The sequence below is a fragment of the Gymnoscopelus microlampas genome, assembly GCF_963454915.1.
Source record: "Gymnoscopelus microlampas genome assembly, chromosome: 10".
Lineage (NCBI taxonomy): Eukaryota > Metazoa > Chordata > Actinopteri > Myctophiformes > Myctophidae > Gymnoscopelus > Gymnoscopelus microlampas.
This window is the reverse complement of record NC_139947.1, coordinates 9,793,707-9,819,296: the sequence shown is the minus strand read 5'-3', so window position 1 is coordinate 9,819,296 and position 25,590 is coordinate 9,793,707. Positions and strand designations below refer to the sequence as shown.

The 25,590-nt window shown below is 39.9% G+C and overlaps 2 protein-coding genes across 2 annotated transcripts in view; both read right to left on the bottom strand.

The window, feature by feature from the left end:
• Nucleotides 1–25,590, bottom strand: part of LOC311053419 (E3 ubiquitin-protein ligase TRIM39-like) — a 479,738-nt gene that overhangs the window by 237,457 nt on the left and 216,691 nt on the right. The gene's annotated exons all lie outside the window — the stretch shown is intronic.
• LOC311054068 (uncharacterized protein) lies at nucleotides 216–5,539 on the bottom strand (the record flags this gene model as incomplete). Its single annotated transcript, XM_084069948.1, has 7 exons — nucleotides 5,411–5,539; nucleotides 3,844–3,918; nucleotides 2,366–2,569; nucleotides 2,097–2,180; nucleotides 839–1,975; nucleotides 527–695; nucleotides 216–342 (listed from the first exon to the last, which is right to left on the bottom strand). The coding sequence occupies exons 3-7, from the start codon at nucleotides 2,565–2,567 to the stop codon at nucleotides 216–218; spliced, it is 1,719 nt and encodes a 572-aa protein (XP_083926074.1). The 5' UTR covers nucleotides 2,568–2,569; nucleotides 3,844–3,918; nucleotides 5,411–5,539.

Below are 25,590 nucleotides of genomic sequence, written 5' to 3'. Positions count from 1 at the left end.
TTTAGAAGGCATTTTGCAATTCTGTGGCTTAGTGCTTGATCACAATCAACAGGAAGGCACAGGGGACATGGCCAGACTAGTTGTTGGAGGGTTTCGACAGTAATGTTAGTGTACTTTATAATCGTGTGGACATAAAATGTGAGTGTGTACTTACCATATGCATGTACATCTCTGCACGAATTTCACTGTGTGTGTGTGGCCAAAAATCTTACCATTCAAACATCACGCCACTCATGGTCCGACAGAGCCTGGATCAAGGTAGACACCCTAGGATTGACACTGAGACGTGCTTTTTTGCTCTCCACTTTAGTGCCTTTCTCTGGGTTGATTGAGAACATACACCTGCAGTCACAGAAGAAATGTATAGATTATAAAACGGCTATGTAAAGAAAAAAACAAAAGTTGATCCTTTTCTATTCAAGTTATTATATTAAAGCAACTTCATATGGCAAAGATTTTGAGTAGGCAGCACTACTTTCTTTCAGTTAAATTAAAAAATTTAAAAAGCAAACCAAAAAATACACACCTCTGAAGAAACTCCAAGGTTGATGCCAGCGCTGATGGGTAGTGAATGTTGAAGCAATAGTAGCTCCCAAACATCATGCACACTGCTGACACGAAGGTGGGAATGTTGTCATGTACAATGACTTGGTCAACACTCAGCATATAGCGTTTTGCTGAATAGCAGGACTTCCCTAAAAAAAGGAGCAAAACAAAAAAACAAGCAACATTCAAATAAAACGTAACACAAACACATTGAGATGTTTTTAGATTTTAAAATGTGTGTGTTTTACACAATAGACAGAACCAAAAAAAAAGGAAAAAAAACATAACTTACCACACACAATGATGGCTGGAGTCAAGGGAACATTGTCCATCTGAACTTCCCGTGCCAGGCATGTTTGCTCCACATAACGGAACATTTCATCCTCTTTCTCTTTGAAGTAGGCCAGTAGAAGGAGCACCATCTCTTTTACATCGTCAGACATACCACCCTGCTCTCCCCTCATCAATTTGTACTTTGTGTGGGCGTCCATGTACCTTTGGCTGATCTTTAGAGGATTGCAGTTCAAGTACTTCAGGAGACGTTCTCCCTTGACTTCCAGATTCCGTCCGAAAACCTCTTTCAGCTCAATTCCAGTAAGATTCTGGAAATGGACCACCATGCCAAGTTCCTGGAAGCACAATGGCCACTCTGCCAGAAGGTCCTTGATGCTTTTCCCCTGGTTTACCTCTTTTCGTTGTGTGTAGAAAGTCGCCCTCATTAGACCTTTGACTTCATCTTGATCCACATCAGTTTGCTGTTCCTCCATCATCTTCATTTTAGCTTTCTTCTGTAGCTGGCTCTGTGTGGTCTCTCCTAGGGGCAATAATTTTTGCTGCCAGTTGATGCACCCATATGTGTCCTGGACTGCTGCTCTTCGTTCAGGACTGACTTCGTCTGTGGTAGAGCCAGAATCAGATTCACCACGCTTTCGTTTCCTCATGTGGGGAATCTCAGGTCGCCTTTGATTATTTATCCTACATACCAATTGCTTTTTTATAGAGTCATATCCTGTCCCAGGGACATCTCCTGCTATTACGTCTTTCAGAGATTTGGGGTATTTTTCCACCATTTTTTTGGCAACTACCTCTGCGTGCTTGGACCCTAACTGAGAACATTTTTTCTTCATTGCAATGACCAGAATCCGGATCATCTCCTTTCTCAGTTTACTTGATGGTCCTTCTCCTCTCTCCAATGAGTGGATAAGTTCATCTGGGAACTGATCCCACGGTATCATGAAGCTCTCCACCCAGTCTCTGTCAGGACTTCGGAAGATGTTGGAATCATTTGATGATGAACTTCTTGGTGATGCAGACAGTCCTGATGATGCACCAGATGATGCAGCTGCACGAGATGATACTGATGCCAAAGATGACGGACCGGGCCATTCTGGTGAAGCAGCAGCTAAGCTGCCGGTTTCAGGAGTCTGGTCTGAAAAACACATTCATACAAAGGCATACACATAAAGTTACACAATATGAATGTTTGTATATCACCGAATTACTTTGGCACTTGCATCCTGTATTTCAAAAGAAACACTCAAAGTGTGTACCAGATGATATTGACGCCCCAGATGACGGACGAGGGCATCCAGGTGAACCACCACTACCTGAGCAGCTGGTTTCAGGAGTCTGGTCTGCAAAACACACATACATTTCATCTATATATTAATGCATTTTACTGTGCGTCTTCATTTCAATTTACTGTGTGCACATACAGAGACATACTTTTCCTGTGTACGTATATGTGTGCGTGCTATGGGACATAAATTAAGTTTAAGCCATATTTACAATGTACTGTATCCTGCAATAATTTACTTACATTTCTGCTTCCAAGCCTCAAGGAGCTTTCGGGCTTGAATTGGCCTCAATGATGACAGCAAATCGTCTTCTGAAACAAACTGAAAATCATCAGATGTCTCCACCCCCAATGCCTCTAATTTCTCTTCTAGAATCTTGACAATGACCTCTGAAAGGTCAGGTAGGACCGCAGTAATGGCGCTGTGAAGAAATGTCTCCTCCATTGCTGGAATGGGAAGAACAAATTACATTTTTCAAAAGCATTAATGACAAGACTACAGTAATTTGACAATATATATCATACACACACACACACACACACACACACACACACACACACACAGTAAATGCATTTTCTTTTTTTCTCTTTCTTGTGCATGGTCTCCATCACAGTGGCTTAGATGTTTATTTCGACAACACACTGTGTTTCAGAGGAATGACTTGGTGCCCGTTAAGAATGTATGATGTTAAAGGATAAAAATCTACCAAGTCATTAATGTAAAGACATTGTAACTTTGTACTCTGTTTTCTAACTGAGTATAGATGGTATTCCGAATAATAGTGAGATTCATGGATTTCCATCACAAAATAAACAGTTGCATCATTTTGAATTAAAATCATGAGCAGTTCTCCAAACTCCATGGACTCATCATTTTGTGAGACAAGGAAATGCCCTTTTTTATAAGATGTGCCTTTATACAGTATGTCAGTGGAAACGATAGTATTGTTTTCTGAAAAATAAAACCCTCTCACTGCATGTTGAATTGTCTCACTGTAGAGATTTTGATAAAACCTACAACTGTCTTTAACTTGCAGAATTAATCCTGGCCGAGCTATGATATATGAATTAAACAGCTGATGTCGTTCAGATAAAGTTTGGCAGATGTTCTTAAAGTTTTTCAAATGCCTGGCACATCTCTTAAAGTAACAGTGTTTACTTTCGAAGCGCATCGTCCATAATCTTATCAAGGGTCCAAATTTCAAAATTAATGCCGGATAGTGGCGCAGGTAATGGTGTTTTGGTTTTAGTTTATTCTTAGGAAACAAACTCTTTCTTGAATCCAAATATTCCTGGATTAGAATTTCAAGATAGGCTACCTCTGCTGACGAAATCTTTTGTGCACATATAAATTCAACGATATCTTTAAGCTGGAGAGTTAACTGCCAGACTTCATCATCTGGGTTTTTCACTTTGTCACCAATTAATACAGGCAACAACCGTAAAAAATTCCAATTCTGGACGGCTTGACCTGAAAGCTTGGATACCTTAGAGTTGACAACACAAGGCTTTGTCAAAGCATCTGACCCTTTGTATTGGAACTGCTTGATACGTCGGTTCAAATCTGAATAAGTAAGCCACTTCTTTTGCTTAATTAGATACTTCAAGTACAGTGCAACATCAAATGATAACACACCCTCAAACATGTCATGGCCTAAACAAGGTGGTAGACCTGGCTGGCATACATGATAAGATTTTAGTGCATTGAAAACAGAGTTTACCTTTATGCCTTTGATGTGCTCACTGTCTCCTGCTTCTAGGTCACCAACAGTAGTGTCATAAGATTCAGGTGTGCGCTGTGGACCAAGAACATTTGGGTCATCACTCTGAAACTCTCTTTGTGTGATTTCACAATACCTGCAAAAATACTGGGCTTTACTGAAGTTTTCAACAAATCCACCAATGCCGTGTGAACCCAAATTATCACCAAGAATACTAAACAGGGCGCCTTTTACTGTATCACCACCTACAATGATTCCATTTTCTTCCAAATCTTTTAAATCCACCAACAGCTCTGAGAAAACTTTAGCACTTTTAAATTTTTTCAAGTCACTTTCTGTACAAAGTTGCACAAGGGACATGTGATCAGTATTGGATCTCAAATGAATAGGTAAATTAGCCAGAGTCACATAGACTGCAAGAATCTTGTGTTTTTTTTTAGCAGAGCCCAATGGATTGACTAATTCAAAAGCATCTTGGTACAGAATTAATTTTAGGCATCCAGGGTTTTTTATAAAGAACGGGTTGGACTTAAAGGTTTTTCCATCACTTACGTCATTAAAAACATCTGAGTCTGTTTCACAAGATTGCTGTTGTGACACTGAATGCTTCCATAGTTCTGATTCTAATAAGCCAATTAGTGTTTGTTTCACAGGTACATAATAAGCAAACCGTGGAATCATATTTTCATCAGTTCCTAGTGGTATTTTTTTAGGCTCCACATAATTAAACATGCTTTTGAATGCCTGGCCTCTTGAATATATTGTCCTCAGTGGTCCCTTATGACAGACATAGAACAGATCTGACTGTTTCACACAGTCACTGATTTTAGTAATAACATCATCTGTTAGACACATGTCCTTTTTTAAAAGTGAATGTAATTTACTTAAAGTGTAATCCTGTCCCAACTCATACACATTCTGCATCTCTTCAACAATTGTCTGTATTGTTGAAGCTGGAAGAAGGAGTTGCCCTTGCAATTTTAGGTAGAAGAGAGACATATTTCTAAGATAAGCCTCGTTGAAATTATTTGGTAATTCCATGCTATCAATTGCATCATTTGAGCTCTGGGGGGCAGCATTCCCATTGTCACATGCTGACTCAGCAGATTCAGAAGGTTGAGATTCTGTAAACATACTGTCAAAAGTATATCCTTTGTGTTTCCTGGACATATGAGCAGTAAATGATGATTTCACATTAAATGTATTTTTACATCCAGTAACCGGACATGTCACAACTCTTCCCTCCAGCAAATGCTGTTTTAAGTGTGAAATATAGTCTTTCACTGTCTGAAATTGACAGTCACATAGTGAAATCGAACATTTGAGATGTATATCAGTGGCTTTGGGACTAAAAGAGGATGCAGGGGCATTATGATGGCGGTAAAAATGACTTCTAAAGGACCCATAACTAGTAAATGTCCTCTTGCAGCCAGGGCCTTCACATTTGAATAAGCATGACTCGTTTCTATGTATTTTACAATGCAAAATATAGCCACGCAAAGTCTCTATATTGGAGCTGCAAAAACGGCATGTAATCATTTTGAGCTAAATACATGTAGGGTTTTACCTTGCTCACGTTGCCAGAATGGAAGGAGAAAACGTCAGCAGAATTAACACCTGTTTGGCGTTAATATTACAGCAAATGAAGACAATGAAGGAATGAATAATTACTAACAGTTAGTTAGTTCAAGTTTCGACAAAACAAACTCTTAAGAAAAATAAATCAACAGGTGCGTTGTCTAGGCTTCAGGCTTGTCTGTGCCTCACTGCTTGAAAGCTAAGCATAGAATGGGCTGCAGTCAGTTACTTCCTTCTGTTTGTTCTAAACCTCCCAGGTGTTCCTGATTGCTCTGCTCTGTGATTTGAGGAGGCAGTTTTTTGAATTGAACAGAGGAGTGAGGTTATTTTTACAGGAATGTAAATTGAATGGAAATCATATTAAATTTAAAATGGCCTCAAGGCACATGTATCAAATGACATTATTCTGTAATGGCAAAACTGCAACTATTCCTTCCATCATTTACAATTGATTAACAATTAATATAATGCCAAACAATAAGAATAGGCCTATATATATTTTTTTTTACAGCTATAGGCCTATGGAACAGATTTACCAAAGAATTGACCTGATTATTTCCATAATATGATACTCTACATCTCAGAGGCAAATATGTATTTGACTGGTTTAGTCACTAGTTTGTTTGCATATTCAGATTATTAATACAAAATATAAATGATAAATTCTATGTATTATTATAGTTTAATCTACCCAGCAGCACATCAAGTAATCAGACACACTTTTAACACCTAAAAATTAAAAGTGATTTATTTAATTACAATGATGAAATGGGCCTCTCTACATAATAGAGTATTTTTTTAAATCTTTTTTACTTTATTTTGAGGACAATACCTTTCGACTTTTACTCATCACTGGACGTTTACTTGTAACAGCTTAGATACATTTACTTAACATATGATTACTTTGTCCATTAGGAAGTAAAATATAACATTTCTGCAAGGAATGGATAGATGGAAGGATGGAGGGGTGATAGGAAGAATATGCAGGATGGATGGATGATAAACAGATACCACTTTCAACTTGGCATCTCTTTTAGACCTGATCACTAAGCTTACAACAATCAGCTTGTAGATCTGCTATTTTTGCTGTGTAACAGTCTATGGACCGCTGTGTCTGAGATGGCTTGGCCCCCCCCCCCACATGCAGTAGATCTGCATGTGTGCAGCAAGCAAGTGCCACAACCAGCCACCCAATGAATGTACACACACTACACAACTGTCTGTTTTTATTTACAGGAAACCAACACTGTTACAATGCATAATTTCCATATGACTGAGGAGATAACATTGTCTTGGAAAAAGTTATCTAAACTCTAAACTGGCTTATGGAACAACACAAAACACACATTGACAACAAATGCCCTTCTTACCTACAGTGTAAAAGGGACTGGGCTACAAAACATCCAGTATAGAATCTCTGGATGTTATAGTTAATGACAGGGGGCTAGGGTTTAAAGCCTGTCAGGCCTTACTGTGTGTGCCATCAACAAGCAGCCTTTCATTAGCAGATGCGTTTATTGGCACTACTAGACAGGTGCCTGTTGGGCACCGGCCTACTCGGGTACAATGCAAATAGGGAATACATAGCCCACCCTGTTATGCAATACCCGGTATACCCTTTGTCAGGGTACCCATTGTAACCGTCTGTCTGTGTCCCTTTTGTGCCCATATACAGTATGAAGATCTCTGTATCTCAGGGTCTCTCAAAGTGGGTGCTTAGACACAAGTCTAGGGGTGCCGCAGAATACTTTAATAATATTTGGACTGTATCAATATCACTTCACTTTAACCACTTAAAACCCTCTGTACTTTGTAAGACAGACCACCAAACCTCCTTGCCAAAAATAGCCGATCTACAAGCTCACAATGCATCGCGTTGTGAGCTTGTAAATCTGCTATTTTGGGTGAATGTTCCCCTCAGAATGGGGATGGAGTGTTTGTCAAGTATGAAGTTATTTTCAAACTGTCGTAATGGAAACTACTATTCTTTCAAGTTTTCCTTGTGACACATAAAGTATCTTAGGGAAAATATTTACATATTTACGTACCAATAATATGATATAAAATAAGGATCTATAAAGTAACAATGTAATGCTTAGATGAAAAAGTTATTTACAGGGGTGACCTGAGACAAAAAAGTTTCAGAACCACTGCTGTATGTCTGTGTCCCAATATATATTGAGATCTCTGTATCTGTCTGTCTGCCTGTGTCCCTGTGTCCCTTTCATGCACATACATGGAGATGTCCTTCTCCCTTTTATGCTGTTAATGATGCCCATATATGAGCATACCGGGGGGATAGGCGGTTCTGGAAAGTCCTAGTGCAGTGTCTGTGGAGAATGTGTGTTGAATGTCTGTAGAGTGCAAACTGACTGTGAAAAGTGGACTAAGTAATCAAATGGCAGGTGTGGGGAATTCAACAGGTGTAGGGAATTTTCCAAATCAAGCTTAGGGGTTGGCAATCAATGGACTCCAATGAGCCCTCTTGAACCTACGGCTCTCCGATTTGCCTACTTTGCCTGTTCATGAAACATGCCTCTCTATACACTGACCTTTGGGCCCCTGGACCTGGGCCTAACAGGTCCAATCAGGGAAAATATGGCATAAAGGGGAACATCTTTTGCATATATTGGTTCACTTTTATTTGACACACAGGCACAAAACCAACTCAACACCAAAGGTCAGTTAGAGCAGTGTTTCTCAAAGTGGGTGACGTGGCACCCCATTAAAACTAACCCTATCCCTAACCCTAACCGCACGCAAACCTAATGGTCGGACTAATGGGATGTCAGACTTATGAGCAGGCCCACCCTAGGGTGCCCTGACACAAGTCCAGGGGTGCTGCAGAATACTTCGATAATATTTGGAATGTATCAATATCACTTCAGTTTATATGGTTTATATGGTTAATAATGGTTAGATTTATTTCACTATGCATGCACCTTTACCCTCATACTTCCTATCTTAAAAGACTAAATAAAACAATATATTAACTTATCTGCAATAAATACTGAATATGAAAATGAGAGAAATGTATCTTTGGAGAAAAAAAAGAAAGGGAACTTACCTTCCTCAGGTCAATGTCTTTACAGCAGTATTTAGATGTTGCTTTCACTGTAAAACTCTTTTAATTAAAAATGGCCGCAGTGCAAACACCTTTGTATTTCCTGAGCTAAAAATAAAGTTTCCTAATGCAGCTTTTACAGCTAAACAGCGTTATTTGCCCCGTATTTGTCAGTAGAATTGAGTGGAATTCAATGTCCAAAGCACAACAACTGCTTGTAAATGTTACAGAAATATTTGGTTTATGGTAATTCAGCAGTAAATGGTTGTTCTATTTACAAATTTAAAATGTAAATCTTGCAGAAACTAACCATTATCTTACAGACTTATATTGTGGAATTTACAGTAAAAAAAAGGAAATTGTTAAGTATTTTTCAGTGAAATTGAAAGGGATTCAATGTATAATATACCACAAATAATAACATATTAATTAGTAAAACGTAATACAGCTTATTTCTGTAAAATAATATCTACCTGTTATAACATGTTTTTCTTACATTGTAATGGTGTAGTTCTTACTATTTTGTATAGTTTTTTAAAATTACAGTTTTTCAGTGTATATATTACAATAATCTGTAAATTTACAGAGATGTGTTGTTATTTTAACAAAAAAATACTATAAAATGATTTTACGTACATATTATTTTAATTTATAGAATAATACTGTAAATTAAACATTTTTTTCATAGTTTTTCTTATTTACAGTTTTTCACTGTAGAATTTACAGCATTTCCATGCTTTTTTACAGATTTTTTTTACAGTGTACAGTAGCACTAGGGCTGGACGATATGACTTGAAATCAATGCGATTATTATTTCATACTTTTATTAACTTTCATCTTTGAATGTGTCTCTTTGAATGGCAAATGACTGACTGGCCCACTGGGTAAGCTCCAGGCCTGGTTAGTATCCATGGCCTGTCTGCGCCATAAAAAAAAAAGAGTGTTTAATTATGTTTGGAAACGTCGTCAAAAAGACATTGATGCGGAATGGTTATTGGTAAAAATAAACCAATGAAGACTACATTGTTGTTGTCGGTCAGAAACCTCTTATCTCCATCATTTAACTTGTTGCGTTATTTTGTAAATTAATGCCCTACTTGATCATACTATAGCGCAGCGCTACTCAACCCGCCGCGGCCCGCATGCAGCCCCAACGCAGCGTCTCTGCGGCCCGTCATGGTAAAAAAAAAAAAAAGAAAGAAAGAAATAAAATCATGAATAGTAGCCTGATGCAGGTGCAAGACCATTGTGTTTGTATTGTGTTATAGGTATAATGCATATATCTATCTATCTATGCATTTCGGGGGCTTGGGGGGGTTTGACCCCCAATTTTTCTCCGGCCGCGCGGCTTCGCCGCATGCACAGGATAGGTGTCCCTTATTTCAATCTCTGGGATTTGGCAACCCTAACCTTGCCATTGCTTTTGCTGAACTGACGCCACTGGACATACACACAAAATAAACAGGTACAGTGAAAAGAATATGATGTCAAAATGTAAATGTTCTTATAACAATGTGTAGTGTGTTACAAAATTGAAAAATCCAAAATAGGACCGACATTTTTAGCTTGCGTCCCTTGGACTTTTGGTATTTTGCTGAGTGGCCCCAGAGCTACCTTAAGTTGAGTAGCCCTGCTATAGCGTCACACAAACGGTATAAAAAGTAGCAGATCCAAAAACACGGAACACACGCATTTCAAGCTTGTAGATCTGCTACTTTTGATCTGTTTGAACTTGAATCCTGAAAAGTAGCAGTTTTGACAATATAAAACCTAAATTTGTGAATGGTCACATGTGTGACTGGTGTAACTTTGCATTTTAGATGTGTTGAACCTCCTAGACCTACATTACCTCCCAATGTGCTGTTTGCAGAATCACTGTCATGCATACACTTGAAAAAGCGGCCATTGAAAGTAGTGACAGTGATACTGAGGGCTCAGAGAGGAGTACCAGGGTACCACATAGGTCATAGGGATAGACCTGCATTGACAGAGGAGTTGCCACCAAACCAATCGAACTAATACAGCCACCTTGTCACAATTAACTCAAAAACTCCAACAACAGCCAGAACACAACAGATTCACAACAGCCTTCAATTACAAATGATGTCAGGGCCAAAATAAAACCTCTAGCTTGAATTTGAAAGGAAGCATAGCAAACTCACACAGGATAATTGAAGCAACCGAGAGCCACATGCATGTATGTATACTGTACTTAGGGCTGTAACGATTATGACATTTTACCTGACGATTAATTGGCACTTAAATAATTGCGATTCATTGTTCTTCCTGCTATTTCCACTATTTTTTGAAAGTATATAAGAACATTTTTCAACGTGGAAACGATTATGACGATTATGCAAAATAATTGAGATTATCCCAAATGATTGTGATTAGACGATTATGTAATAATTGTGACAGGACTAACTGTACTCTGTTACAACTCACAACTTGAACAGCAGAAACAACACAACAGATAGATTCAAATCAGCCTTCAAGTCTAGAAACATTCACTGAACAGGTTTCATTGACACCCAGTCATTGGGTCCCAAAATGACAGCAATAGTAGGCTACAGCAGTTTGAATCACATTAGTAATCACACGGCATACAACACAATCAGCAACAGCAAAGGTTCCTACCTTGAGCCGTCTTCTGCTTAACTTCATCAGTTGAGTCAGTGATGGCCAGGGTCAAGCTTTGGAACCCATGGATAGAGAGATAGAGCCAATCTCTAGTTCATCATTGGATGAGCCCTCCAGCGGCGTCTCCAGTCACCTCCAATCCTCCACACATCTGGCTACAGCTTCACCACTTTACTTTACTTTACAGGAGGCTGATAAGAAGCTGAGCATGATATGTTGGAGGAAGTTAATGGACTTCCACACGCTGGCCATGGCATTCAGAACCCGCCATGCAAGTGATTCCCCTCACTTTAAGGGTATTTAAAGGTGATTACTTCTTTGAGCGTTGCCTCCCGTTGTCATGAGAGATGGATGGTCCGTGAGGGTGTTATACTGTAGGTGATAAACCTCGGGTTTATTGCCATTTATCACAAGAACACTCTGTCTCTCCACTCTGGTCAGGAGCACGTCTGTGCACTGCTCCACGTGGTCAGACAGCACATGTCATTTGCATAATAGTCCATGTCTGGTAAAGACTACAGCAGGGAGTCCAGTAGGTGTTATAGTGAAGCCAAGTTCCTGCCCCCTCCACTGATGAGCTGCCTGAGTGCATGTAGATGGGAGGCAGGGTGTCCTCCTGCAACAAAGAAAGAAAGACATTGAAGTGACACCTATGCTGTACCCTGTCACAACTCACTATACCTTCAACAGCATATATGGGTATAACGCGTTTTATGCCCATATATGGAGCTGACTGATTTGTTTGCACCTGATGCCATGACAACACATTGAGGTTCAATGTGTTGTCATGGCATCAGGTGCAAACAAATCAGTCAGCTCCATATATGGGCACGAAAGGCGGCATGCCCATATATGGGTATATGCTGATGACATCAGCGATCTCCATATATGGGCATAAAAGGGACATGGACTGACAGATAGAGATCCGGTTGTCCAGAGCCACAGATCCGACCACTATGTACATATATGGTGATGTGCATATACCGACTGACTTTACACTCTAGAATCTATCTATCTATATATACAATTTGAATCCTGCGCCATGTCGGTTGTCCGTATGCGACGCCAGTGTGACGGTGTGACGTAATCTGACATCACGATGACAACGCCAGTGTGACGTAATCTCAGAAGTGGGTACTTTCAAAGCCTGCCGTGGATTTAGGAGAGCACAAAACTCTCTCTCACACTGTGAGGTGCCTGTAAGGTGGCACTGCAAAGTGAACGACGCGTCACGCTAGACGTTCGGGCCGCGTAGCGGCCCGAACTTCTAGTATCTATATATACAATTTGAATCCTGCGCCATGTCGGTTGTCTGTATGTATGTACGTTGTATGTGGCCAGTGTGACGTAATCTGACATCACGCCAGTGTGACGTAATCTCACGACAGCATGACATCACGCATGACATCACATCCTACCTATAAATTCTAGGTAGGATGCACCAGTTCGACGGCTTCCATCCTCAACACAACCCACGCCGACGACCCTTTACACAAATAAACTGCTAACTTCATCTCCTGCGATTTCAACTATCTTTTCACATTGTACACCACTGCACACTCCCCACAGGTCTGCCATACCAGGTCTGAGTAATCACAAAGTGGGTTTTGGTCATTGGAGAGGTGATGCACGTCACCTCTTTCTGAAGTGGGTACTTTCAAAGCCTGCCGTGGATTTAGGAGAGCACAAAACTCTCTCTCACACTGTGAGGTGCCTGTAAGGTGGCACTGCAAAGTGAACGACGCGTCACGCTAGACGTTACGCGGCCCGAACTTCTAGTTATATACACCTTGACCTTAATTTCAAAATAATATATATATATATATATATATATACATATATGATATATATTTTTACAACACATCAGGTTTAAACAACAACTGACACAACCACACACACACACACACACACACACACACACACACACACACACACACACACACACACACACACACACACACACACACACACACACACACACACACACACACACACCTTACTTCAGCCTCACAAATCAAACACAGCTCAATAAAACAACACTTTGACCTCACATTAAAGCTCTCCTTAATAAAAGCTGAGTACTCATAAAATAAGAACAGGAAAACAAATCATCCACAGATCTGTCAGTGTAACAACAAAATATTTCCCCACAGGAACATTGCCACACAAAACATCTATGCCAACTACCAGAGGGAAGAACAAACTGTTGCTCTTTAGTGATGGATAGAGATGAAGATGATACAAAGTAGAAACATCTTGTTATTTCCAACTGCATTCTTCACTGAACAATTAACTACAAAAATGAAAGAAAAACCACCTCACACTAGTTTTACTGACTAGTGTTTGTTTCACCAAGTAAAATAATAAAAGTGACATACACTCTTCAGCTTTGCATGTAAACAGTTAACGCTAAGCAGCTAACTGCAGGTATAGCTAACTCACCTGGAGAATAATGCACTGAAGTCATGAACATCATTTAACTTCTCTTTCAACTGTCACACATGTGACTCAGCAGTTTTCAGTCCCTGACAACACAACATTGACAACTCTATCAACTTCCATGAGGTGTAATGTTACATAGTAAGATGTTTATTTCTCTCCTTTATCTCCAAATATAATGGAGCTATCAAACACCTGTCTGTCTAGTGTGTGTGTGTGTGTGTGTGTGTGTGTGTGTGTGTGTGTGTGTGTGTGTGTGTGGGGGGGGGGGGGGGGGGGGGGTGAGAACAAGGATGCCTTGTTTTGAGCAAAGAGCCTGCTCCCTGCTTCTCACACACACACACACACACACACACACACACACACACACACACACACACACACACACAGTTTGTTATTGTAGAACGTGGTAATAAATCATCAATCTTTGCCCCTGTGAAAGACTGTAAGAATAAGAATAAATTAATTGTTACTGTATATTCCTCCATTTGCACCTATAATCACATGAAAACTAATCATAATGGGGAATAATCTCATCCGTTCATTTCCAAGAGGTACTGTAGATACAGTACAGTTGTTTATTTTCATTCAAACCAGGCTACTGCACGCACACACACACACACACACACACACACACACACACACACACACACACACACACACACACACACACACACACACACACTACTTACTTCAGCATCACAAATCAAACACAGCTCAATACAACAACACATTCACTTCACATCAAACAAAAGTGCTTTTACTGACTAGTGTTTATTTTACCAAGTACAATAATAAAAGTGACATTGCACACTCTTCAGCTTTGCATGTAAACAGTTAATGCTAAGCAGCTAACTGCAGGTAGCTAACTCACCTGGAGAATAATGCAGTGAAGTCATGAACATCATTTAACTTCTCTTTCAACTGTCACACATGTGACTCAGCAGTTTTCAGTCCCTGACAACACAACATTGACAACTCTATCAACTTCCATGAGGTGTAATGTTACATAGTAAGATGTTTATTTCTCTCCTTTATCTCCAAATATAATGGAGCTGTCAACCACCTGTCTGTCTAGTGTGTGGGGGGGGAGGGACCGGGAAAACAAGGATGATTTAAAGAGCCAGCTCCCTGCTTCTAGGGACAGTGTTGCCATGTCTGCTGTTATAAGCGACTTTGGGCTTATTTTTTTGTTGCTTATAAATATAGGTAGTTTCTTAAGTGTAATTGCTTATTTGGGCTTCTTTCCTAATGTTGTTTAAACCAGTGGACCTTTAACATTTTCATGTCAAGGACCCCCAAATTAATATGAATTTGTCCACGGACCGCCCATCTAAAAATATGTTTTGCCAGAGACACCAGTACCAGATTTGTGTTGTTAAAATGTTTTAAAAAAGATTCAAAATTTGAAGATAGCAGATCTGCTATTTTCATATAGCCAATGTATATAGGGTTACAGCGTTCATGTGGCCTAGAGTCGCTTGACTCGCTTCTATTGGGCTTGTTTTCATAGACCTAGTTGCTCATTTCTCTCGCAAAAGCTGGCAACACTGTCTAGGGAGTGTGTAGCAATAGTCTGCATTCACCTGAGAGTGTCTACCTTCTAGGGACTGTCTAACAAATGTTCACAATTTCTCAATGATTTACTTTGTTGCCCCCATCTCTCACACACACACACACACACACGCACACACACACACACACACACACGCACGCACGCACGCACGCACGCACGCACGCACGCACGCACGCACGCACGCACGCACGCACACGCACACGCACACACACACACACACACACACACACACACACACACACACATTTTAATCATTTATTTATGTCCACACAAAAGGAAATGTATACAAGGACACAAATATTACGGTGCAGCAGAGGTTACATTCAGGTCACATGTCCTCATGATACAACAAGCATATCACCCAGCCCTCCATGGACACCAGCAGCAGCGTCTCCTCCATACATGGCGGCTGTCAATGATAGCAGAGACAGCACAACACTCTGCCAGCCCTCCTGCCTCGTTTCTGGGCGTCGTTGTGGAAACCCTCTAACAACCAGTACTACAGGCAGCATGTCCCAGGCTGGACCCACCAGAGGAAACAACGTTCACAGTCCAACTCCCGCACCACCGCCCGGCGTCAAAGCGCTCTCCGTAGCGTAGCTGCTCCCATTGTTGTTCCTCAGCTAGCGGACACACCGCTAGATGGCCGCCGGGTCTTTATCCACCGCCGGGTGGTAGTTAGTTAGACCGCCTCTCTTCCCGGTATAGCTGCTCAAGGTAAGGGAGCGTGGGCTGTCGGTATAGCCTACTCCATCGGTGAGCAGAGCCTTCTTGTATGCAAGCTTGTGATCGTAATGAAGCACACAGTCCCCAGAAGTTGCGAATGCATCTTATATCTGCACCTACTACATTAATGGTGGTAGTTACAACGGGGCAGTTTAACGTATACATTAATTATTGTCTTTTTTGGGAGTATGTTTTGTTACTTTATATTCCTCCGTTTGCACCTAATAACATAATAATGGGGAATAATCTCATCCGTTCATTTCCTTGAGGTACTGTAGGTGCAGTTGCTTTTTTCCATTCACACCAGGCTATTGCGCGCGCGCGCGCACACACACACACACACACACACACACACACACACACACACACACACACACACACACACACACACACACACACACACACACACACACACACACACACACACACACACACACACACATATTCTGGCAACTATTTCAGCAACATAAGCCCATAGCATTTTTTATTTCCATTGCAGCAGCATTTTCCATTCCCTGATTTTATCATCCGTAAACAAATCTATAAGTTGAACCATCATATTGAACCACATCACAGCACAACGCTATACCATGATCCAGAGCATAATATTCCCTGCCAATATTATTGGCAGGGAAATTATTTGCTGTCGGGCAGAAACCTCTATTTCAACTTTGTATGTTTTTTTGTAAATTAATACCAGAATTTATAATACAAGAATTTCACACAAACGTATTGAACATAGCAGATCTACAAGCTGATCAGCTTTTTTCACAATTTAACTTTTTTTTAAAGAAACGGTTTTGCCCTGGAGTCATGATACTATACATTCTGTGTTGAACTATAAGCTGGGCATCAGATGCTGGCAAAACACTTTAAAGTCATGGGTTTAAAAATGTAAGTGAAATCGTTACTGGAAGGCAGGATTTTATAGCGGATATAGCAGCTCTACAAGCTCTCAACGTCTCGCAGCACGATGCAACACATAGATGAGAGAGAGTATGGGAGATGTATGTGGTGGACGAAGTACTCGACCCCAGTACTTGAGTAAATGTACAGATATTCCTGGTCAAATTTACTCCACTGCAAGTAAAAGTAGCTCAGTCAAAATGTTACTCAAGTAAGAGTATAAAAGTCATTGCTTTTAAAAATACTTAAGTATTCAAAAGTACATGCTTTTAAAAAATACTTAAAGTACAAGTAAAAGTAGTTTGAACATTAAGTTTCTTAATGTTTATCAATGAATATAGCTGTAATGTTTTCACAATGAATTTATAGGACCTTGCAACTCTTGTTTCAGACAAGTAAATAAAATAAATAAGTAAAAACTCTCTGAAACCACCTGCACTGCATGCACTGATGTGCTTGTAGAACCACTACGTTATACAAAGCCTGCAGAAACACCTATGAAAACATAGAAATTAGCTTTTTGGAGGTGTGCTCTAGAAGGCTCCTCAACATGAGATTCTAATTTGGGGTTGGTTGGATGTTGTGTTTGTGATACGTTTAGTTTTTTGGATAAGAAATAGGTACCAGCCCGCCCACAAATGTATGAATCCAATTACAGTCAAACAGTATGGAGTATCAGAACCCTGATTGATGCTCATTGTCACATGACTCACCATGTTCTACCATTTTGTTAAAAGAAAAAAAGACAAAAATGATATCTGATGCAAAGTTTTGTGAAGGGGTGTAGGGGTGGATCATGTCCTGAAGGTCAGGAGGTGACGTGACCTTTACTGCCTTGTAGGTCGTCACCAGCACCGAAGCCTGCTGCAGATAAGCCGGTTTGTTGAAGAGTTACAGTTATACTGTGTAATTTACACATTCTATTGTAAATGCAACCCTCATTGTAAATGTCAGGATTAATCCTGTCAATCAGTGTGATTGACAGGAGAGATGATCAGAGGAGCAGAGTTTGTACCATTACGGTTTAAACCTGGACAGAAGAATGGATAGAGTCTCTCAGTGAAGGTGCAGCCAGCGAAAGAGTGGATATGAACACTTGTCTCCACATCATAAAAGGAGACCAGACCCTCCTCGCAATCCACAAACACTCCCACTTTCTGGGGCTCCTCTCTTACAGGGACGAGGCCAGTAATATTCTTGTACACATTTCCATTCCTAAACCATATAGTCCAGTAACCATTGTTGGGACTCAACAATGGATAGAGGTCTCCCTTCCTCTTGATGGACTTTATGGCCACTCCTAAACCCCAGGCAGTTTTCCCTCCAACCTGAACCTCATAGTAAAACCTTCCTGAGGAGAAGTTTTGTTGACAATAAAAGAGAATCTCTCTTCTCTCTATCTTCTCCAGCTGTCTAGAATTGTCCCAGTGATGTCTAAGAACCCAAACAGTGACGTCTCAAGTTATACTCCAGGAATGGTCAGTTTTGACTTCCACTCTGTGATCTAATGTTTTCTCAATAGGAGATGTAAAGTCCACTTCAATCAGCGTCAGGGAGGCAATTGGAAAGTAGTGAGGGGGTAAAAATAGTAAATGAAGTGTATCTTAGGATGGACATTTGTAGTGTCCCAATGATGGGATTGTAATGGGAGTATGAAGTACAACACTATTTGCCTCTGAGATGTAGTGCAGTAGAAGTATAAAGTGTCGCCATTTTTAAATACTCAAAGGAAGTAAACCTGAAATGTTTACTTGAATTCAGCACTTCTGTAAATATCGTCCCTGTCTTGCAGAAACCTTATCTCCATATTCTAAATGTTTGTGTTTTTACGTAAATTAACGCCCTACTCGATCATGCTACAGCGTCACACAAAAGGATCAAAAGAAGCAAATCCACAAGCTCGAAACGTGGTGCGAAGCGACACGTTTCAAGCTTGTAGATCTGCTACTTTGCTATTTTTGAATTTGAACAGTTTTGGACATAATGATCTCCACGCGACAGAGACGATATTCTGTGTTGTGTAGAATCAAACTTGTGCGCCGGGCACACCACAGCTACTGACAAAACATTTAGACTCAAGGGGTTTAAAGCGAAATCATTACTGTCTGAGTGTATCAGACTCATGCCCTCAGGCCCCAAAAACAATATCTGTTTTAAGTAGTGAAAAACATGTGTAAGTTCACCTTCAGTGATACACCCTGGAGTTCTTCCATATAAGGGCAAACTGGGTGTGTTATTGATACGTGAGGGTTGGAGGCACTTCACTGCGGGGATGAAGCTCAGACGCATGCTGGTTCTTTCCCACAGTGCTGGAAAGGGACTAAGTACATTCGTCTCTGTCGGGTGGAAACCTCATATGTTCAAAACTCTTACTTTTCAGGATTCAAATTCAACAATAGTAAAGGTAGTGGATCTACAAGATCAAAACGCGTCGCATCGCGCCACGTTTCGAGCTTGCGGATCTGCTATACCGATGATGCTTTATTTACGAAAAAACACAAAAAGGCAGGTTATGGAGAGGTTTCTGCCCAACAGGGACGATATTTACTTAAGTGCTGTATTCAAGTGGAAATTTTAGGTTTACTTCATTTGAGCTTTAAAAAAAATTGACACGTTCTACTTATACAGCACTACATCTCAGAGTCAAATAATGTTGTACTTCTTACTCCCACTACAATTATTTGAAAACTTTAGTTCCTAGTTACTTTGCGAATGTCATGAATAACAATTGATAAAGTCATTGATCAAATATCTTCTAAATCTTTCAAAAATAGACGATCTACATGCTCGTATATATCAGCTATTTTTGAATAGCCGAAGTATTAAACTTGGCTTAACTTGTTTAATGATCAATAATTATAGTTCAATAAGCTGATATTTATGCATTCAGCTTCATGAATACATTTACTTTTAGCTACTTTAAGTATATTTCGCCGCTAATACTTGTGTCCTTTTGACTTGAGTAAGATTTTGACTGCAGTACCTTTACTTGTACAATGTGATATTAGTTACTTTTACTGTAAGTCCAAAATCTGAGCAGTGGTGGACAATAACTACATTTTGTTGCTGTCAGGCAGAAACCTCTTAACTCCATATTCTACATTTGGTATTTTTCGTAAATTAACGCCCTACTTGATCATACTACAGTGTCACACAAAAGCATCAAAAGCAGCAGATCTACAAGCTTGTTTTGAGCTTGTAACAGCTTTGGACATAATGAGGTTTCCACCCGACATAGACGATTTACTTGAGTACTCAAGTAAAAACTAACGTTGTACTTTTAACTCCACTACATCTCTAGGAAGTGAAAAATCACACCCAGAGTGAAGAGAGTGGTGCCTTTGAATTAGTGTAACTGGTTGCATCCTTGTGTTGCAGTCAGCTGCAGCTGTTGAGGCCGTGCTCAAACGGACGGACGGACCCACACACACGGTCAAGTATAGGAGTGGCTGGCACCACTCAAAAATGACCTGATGAATTAAGCGCTTAAGCCCTGTTTCAAAGATAAGTGAAAACAGCAGATTTACAAGCTCACGACACGTCACAATGCGACGCGATGGTGAGCTTCTCGGGCTTGTGGATCTGCTACTTTTGATGCTTTCGTGTGACTCTGTATGGTATCAAGTTGGGCGTTCATTTACGGAAAAAAAACACAAAATGTTAAACAATGGAGATAAGAGGCTTCTGCCCGACAGCAAACACTATACTTTTACTCAAGTACTGGGGTTGGTTGAGTACTTTGTCCACCACTAAATCTGAGTACTCCTCAGGGGTGTTAAGTAACTAAGACATTTACTCAAGTACTGTACTTAAGTACAATTTTGAGGTATTTTTTACTTTACTGGAGTATTTCCAATTTTCAATACTTTTACTTCTACTCCACTACATCTCAGAGGCAAATATTTTACTTTTACTCCACTACAATTATTTGAAAAGTTAAGTTACTAGTTACTTTGCAGATATAAATTATCATATTATAAAAACATACATTAACCACTTTAGCCCTATTTTATACCTAGGCTATTTGAAAACAGCTGATCTACAAGCTCACAACGCGTCGCATTGTGGCGCATTGTGAGCTTGTAGATCTGCTATTTTCAAACATTTTAGTACTTTTACTTGTGGTACTTTAAGTATATTTTGATGCCAATACTTTTGTACTTTTACTCAAGTAACATTTTGAACACAGGCCTTTTAGCCGTAACAGAGTATTTATATTGTGGTATTGCTACTTTTACTTAAATAAAAAATATCTGAGTACTTCTTCCACCACTGGTACTCCTTCTTCCACCGCTTTCATATGCCGGTTATTTCTTTCCCACAAGTATCTGGTGCGACTCGTCAGGAGGAATGTGTTTACCATAGATCAGCGGTCAGGAGCCTCGTGCGCTGGGGACACACAGAGAGCAGAGCGGGCAGCAAGCTCCGTAATTTGACAGAGATTAACGCAGGAAATGGCCAGCAATTCCCCTAGATCTCTGCCTGCTTTTTCAGGCTTACATCCTTAACCCAATAAAACCCGGTCTAACCACTTAAGACCATTATTCTATACTTTGGCTATTCAAAAATAGCAGATATACAAGCTCATAGCGCGGCACCGAGTGCCGCGCTATGAGTTTGTAGATCTGCTATTTTTGAAAAACATTGGACATTTTTGCAAATACTTTTTTTAAGGGAACATTTGTAACTCAAATCTTTGCTTCTGGGGGGTCCCTGGAACAAAATATTTTTTGAGATGGGGGGTCCGCGGCCAAATACATATCATTTTGGGGGTCCTTGACATGAAAAAGTTTGAGCACGGATATAGAAACATGCGCTTTTTCAAAATAACTGTAGGATTTAGAAAACATTTGTAGAATCCCCAGAGGCAAAGATTTGAGTTACAATGCTTTAAAAATGTATACATTCAAAGATTTGCACACATTTTCATGATTTTTCAAAAAATAGCAGATCTACAAGCTCGTAGCGCGGCACAGATTATTTCCCGGTCTAAATGGGTTAAGCTACGGTGGGTCGGGCTGGGCTGGAGTGAGTGGCGGGCGATACTGTATAGTGTCTGTTTAAGAAGGTAGGTAGCTGATATATTGCACTTTTACCTCAGCGCTAGGTATGCTCTTAGTTGCTTGTTTTTGAAGAGAATGCACTTAAGACTTCTGGTGATTAGTAGCTTTCTTGCCTTGTTGAATGCACTTATTGTCACTTTGGATAAAAGTGTCTGCTAAATGACTGTAATGTAATAGCGTTGCTTTTTCGTAAATGAAAGCCCTACTTGACCATACTACAGGGTCACTACAAGCTCGAAACACGTTTCGAGCTTGTAGATCTGCTACTTTTGCTATTTTTGAGTTTGAGACGATATATGTATATATATAAAAGACACGCTTCTCAATTATTTGATTCATTAAAAAAAGTAATCAATAACATGATCTATAAGGACATCATTGATAGTTGGAGCCTTAATAGCGGCCAACTATTTCCTTAATCTCTGCATGATTTTCAAGGCTCAAACATAATGCCATGGTGGGCTGGGAGTAAACAGCTCATGTTTACAGAAGGGTAGGGGGGATCTGTAAAGGCAGTTAATGCTGAGTGGGTTAAGTTTTTATTGAGTTAGTGAGTCTTTGACGAGCGAGTTAGCCGATGATCTCATTGGTTGTTCTATTTAGCTGACGTCCTCTTGTCTGTTTCTAAGATCATTGCGGTCACGCAACCTCTGGTTATACAACCACTATCCACACCGAGGTTAAAGACGGGGTGCCGTGATTTTCAGTGATCCCCCCCCCCCCTAAAAAATAATCATCAGGTATTATGGTTATACCAGGAGGAAGATTTTTTTCAAAAAAGTGTACAGAAATTGTTAAAATGATGTTTTTATGTGGACACGCCTCCAGTTCATTAAGTATACCTGGTTCTCACCTTAGCACCTCCTCCACTACCTTTGCACCACCCACCTGTCCTAGTCCCTCCTCCTCCTCATGCCCACACCTGTTGTGTTATGATAATTAGGGGGAGGGTATGTTTTTACTATGTCAATAAAGCGCTGTTTTTCTATTGGCACGTTTGACCCTCAAGGTTTCAGCCTCCAGGTAGAAACTCCAAATAGTCAGAGAAGACATAAAACACCATAAAAACACCACAGGGGGCTTAATGAAGTTCTATCAACCTCATAGACACATGAAAAACAGAAAAAGTGCAAAACCATGGCACCACCTCTTTAAGTAAAACTGACAAAACTAGACTTGAATGTATACATCTTGTATACATGCAAATTCATAACGATTCATCTAAACATTTCGGCGATTGATGCCAATACTTTTGTACTTTTACTCAAGTAAATTTTGTTTACCAGACTTTTACTTGTAACAGAGTGTTTCTACATTGCAGTATTGAAACTTTTACTTAAGTAAATAAATTAAGTATTTTTTCCACCACTGGAGGTGAGTGCTATAGAGGTGAGGGTGAGTTTTCAGACTGCAGTGGATCATTGGGAGTGAGTCTGCAGTCCTGACATGTGCTAGGAGGGAGAAGAGTGAAGGACGCGTGGAGCGTTGGCCACACGTGCTAGCTGATCTATTGTATGTGGGAAGGGGTTTGTGTGGTGGGTGGATGACCATGGATCAAGGGACAGCATGCCCTTGATTGCTTTGTAGGCAGTGAAGAAGTACTCACATGTTTTATCAAAGTAAAAGTATCAATACCCTATTGTAGAAATGGTCTTTTACAAGTTCGGTATTACAAATTTTGCTTGGGTAAAAGTACAAAAGTATTGGCATCAAAATGTACTTCAAGTACCAAAAGTAAAAGTACTACTAGTACACAAGTTTTCAAATGTATGAAATGTTCCTTTGAAAATAGCACAGTTGTGCGCTTGTAGGTCGGCTATTTCCAATATATAGGTCTGGAATGGTTTTGTAATAATAATCAAAATCTACAAAGTAACTAGTAAGTTTTCAAATTAATTATAGTGGAGTAAATGTACAATATCTGTAGTGGAGTATAAGTAAAATTATATAAAAATTGGAAGTACTCAAGTAAGAAATGCTTACAAGTGTGGTACTTGAGTACATGTACTGAGTTACTTTCCACCACTGCTTAGCTCATCAGTAATCACCAGTGTTTTGTATTGGATATGACACTAGTGAAGAGAATTTTTCATTAGAAATGAAATGCCATTTATTAAACCTGCTTGCCCAACTTCATCTTAACCTTAACCAAAGCCACACCTGACATAACCCTAACCACCAAAAGCCTAATCATAATCCTAAACTCTATATTTTCCTGATTGTAACCCTAACAAAAAAATGTTTCTTCACCATAAAAGTGACCTTATTCCCCACGGGGACCTGAACGATTTTCCCACAAGGTCGATTATTTCCTGTTTTTCTTTATCATCCCTGTGGGGATAGTAAAATGGTCAAAACAAAAGACACACACACACACACACACACACACACACACACACACACACACACACACACACACACACACACACACACACACACACACACACACACACACACACACACGCACGCAATATGTCATTGCTTGGCAGGCTGTATGCTGAAGAAAACAATTTCACAAAGTGCTGGCTGTCTCCTCCATAAATGCCAATCAGCATGGAGAGTCATGTGAGCCAAGTCCACATCAAACAGATCCTGTTTTATCGTTACTTTAACTTTCCTACAGCACATCTGTGACACTGGACTCCACCTCCTCCCCGCTTTGATCACATAAATCAGTGGTTCAGAAACCTTTTCATGTCAAGGACCATAGACATATAAAGGTATAGACGCCTCCTCCGACTCTGGGGCGTCTGTATCGTGGCCGCCATATTAGAGGGAGCTCGCTTCCTGATTACTGGCCAATCACAGCGCGTCTTCTCCGAGTTTTGTCAGAAATATAATATAATAGAAGTATAAAAATACAACAAACATTTGTATACAACTAGATTCTGACAAGTCCCGGAACTGTGGTACTGCTACTTTTACTTAAGTAAAAAATATCCAGGATTGGAAAAATTACTCAAATGTTTTACTTAAGTAAGTAAAAGTATCAATACTGCAATGTAGAAATACTCTGTTACAAGCAAAAGTCCGGAACTCAAAATGTACTTGAGTAAAAGTATGAAAGTATTGGCATCAAAATGTACTTAAAGTATCAAAAGTAAAAGTACTCATTATGCAGTTTTATAAAAACCTTTTGAAAATAGCAGATCTACAAGCTCACAATGCATCGCATCGCGATTCGCGATGCATTGTGAGCTTTTAGATCGGCTATTTTCAAATGGCCGAAATAATTGTAGTGGAGTAAAAGTACAATATTTGCCTCTGAGATGTAGAAGTAAAAGTATTGAAAATTGGAAATACAAAAGTAAAGTACAAATACCTCAAAATTGTACTTAAGTACAGTACTTGAGTTACTTTACACCACTGAAAATATCTAAGTACTTCTTCCACCACTGGCGATCATCATTCAGCAGACTGTTGAGCTGCAACAGGAGCCAGCCTGCGGAGTGTTTGGTCATCAATCATATTGTTACAGCTGGCTAGCTTTAATCTCCTCCAATTGCCTTTATTTCATTTCATTTTACTCCCTTATACAGTAGATGTCCTGTTGAGTTGGAGTCCAGTGTTTTTTTTTCTTCACATCGGCAACATGTGCAGAAGATTCCAACACCCCATGCACACGCACACACACACACACACGCACACACCTCAAGTGGTGATAAATACCTCATCATCACCCCTTTCTCTCTTTCTTGCTCCCTCTCTCTCTCTCTCTCTCTCTCTCTCTCTCTCTCTCTCTCTCTCTCTCTCTC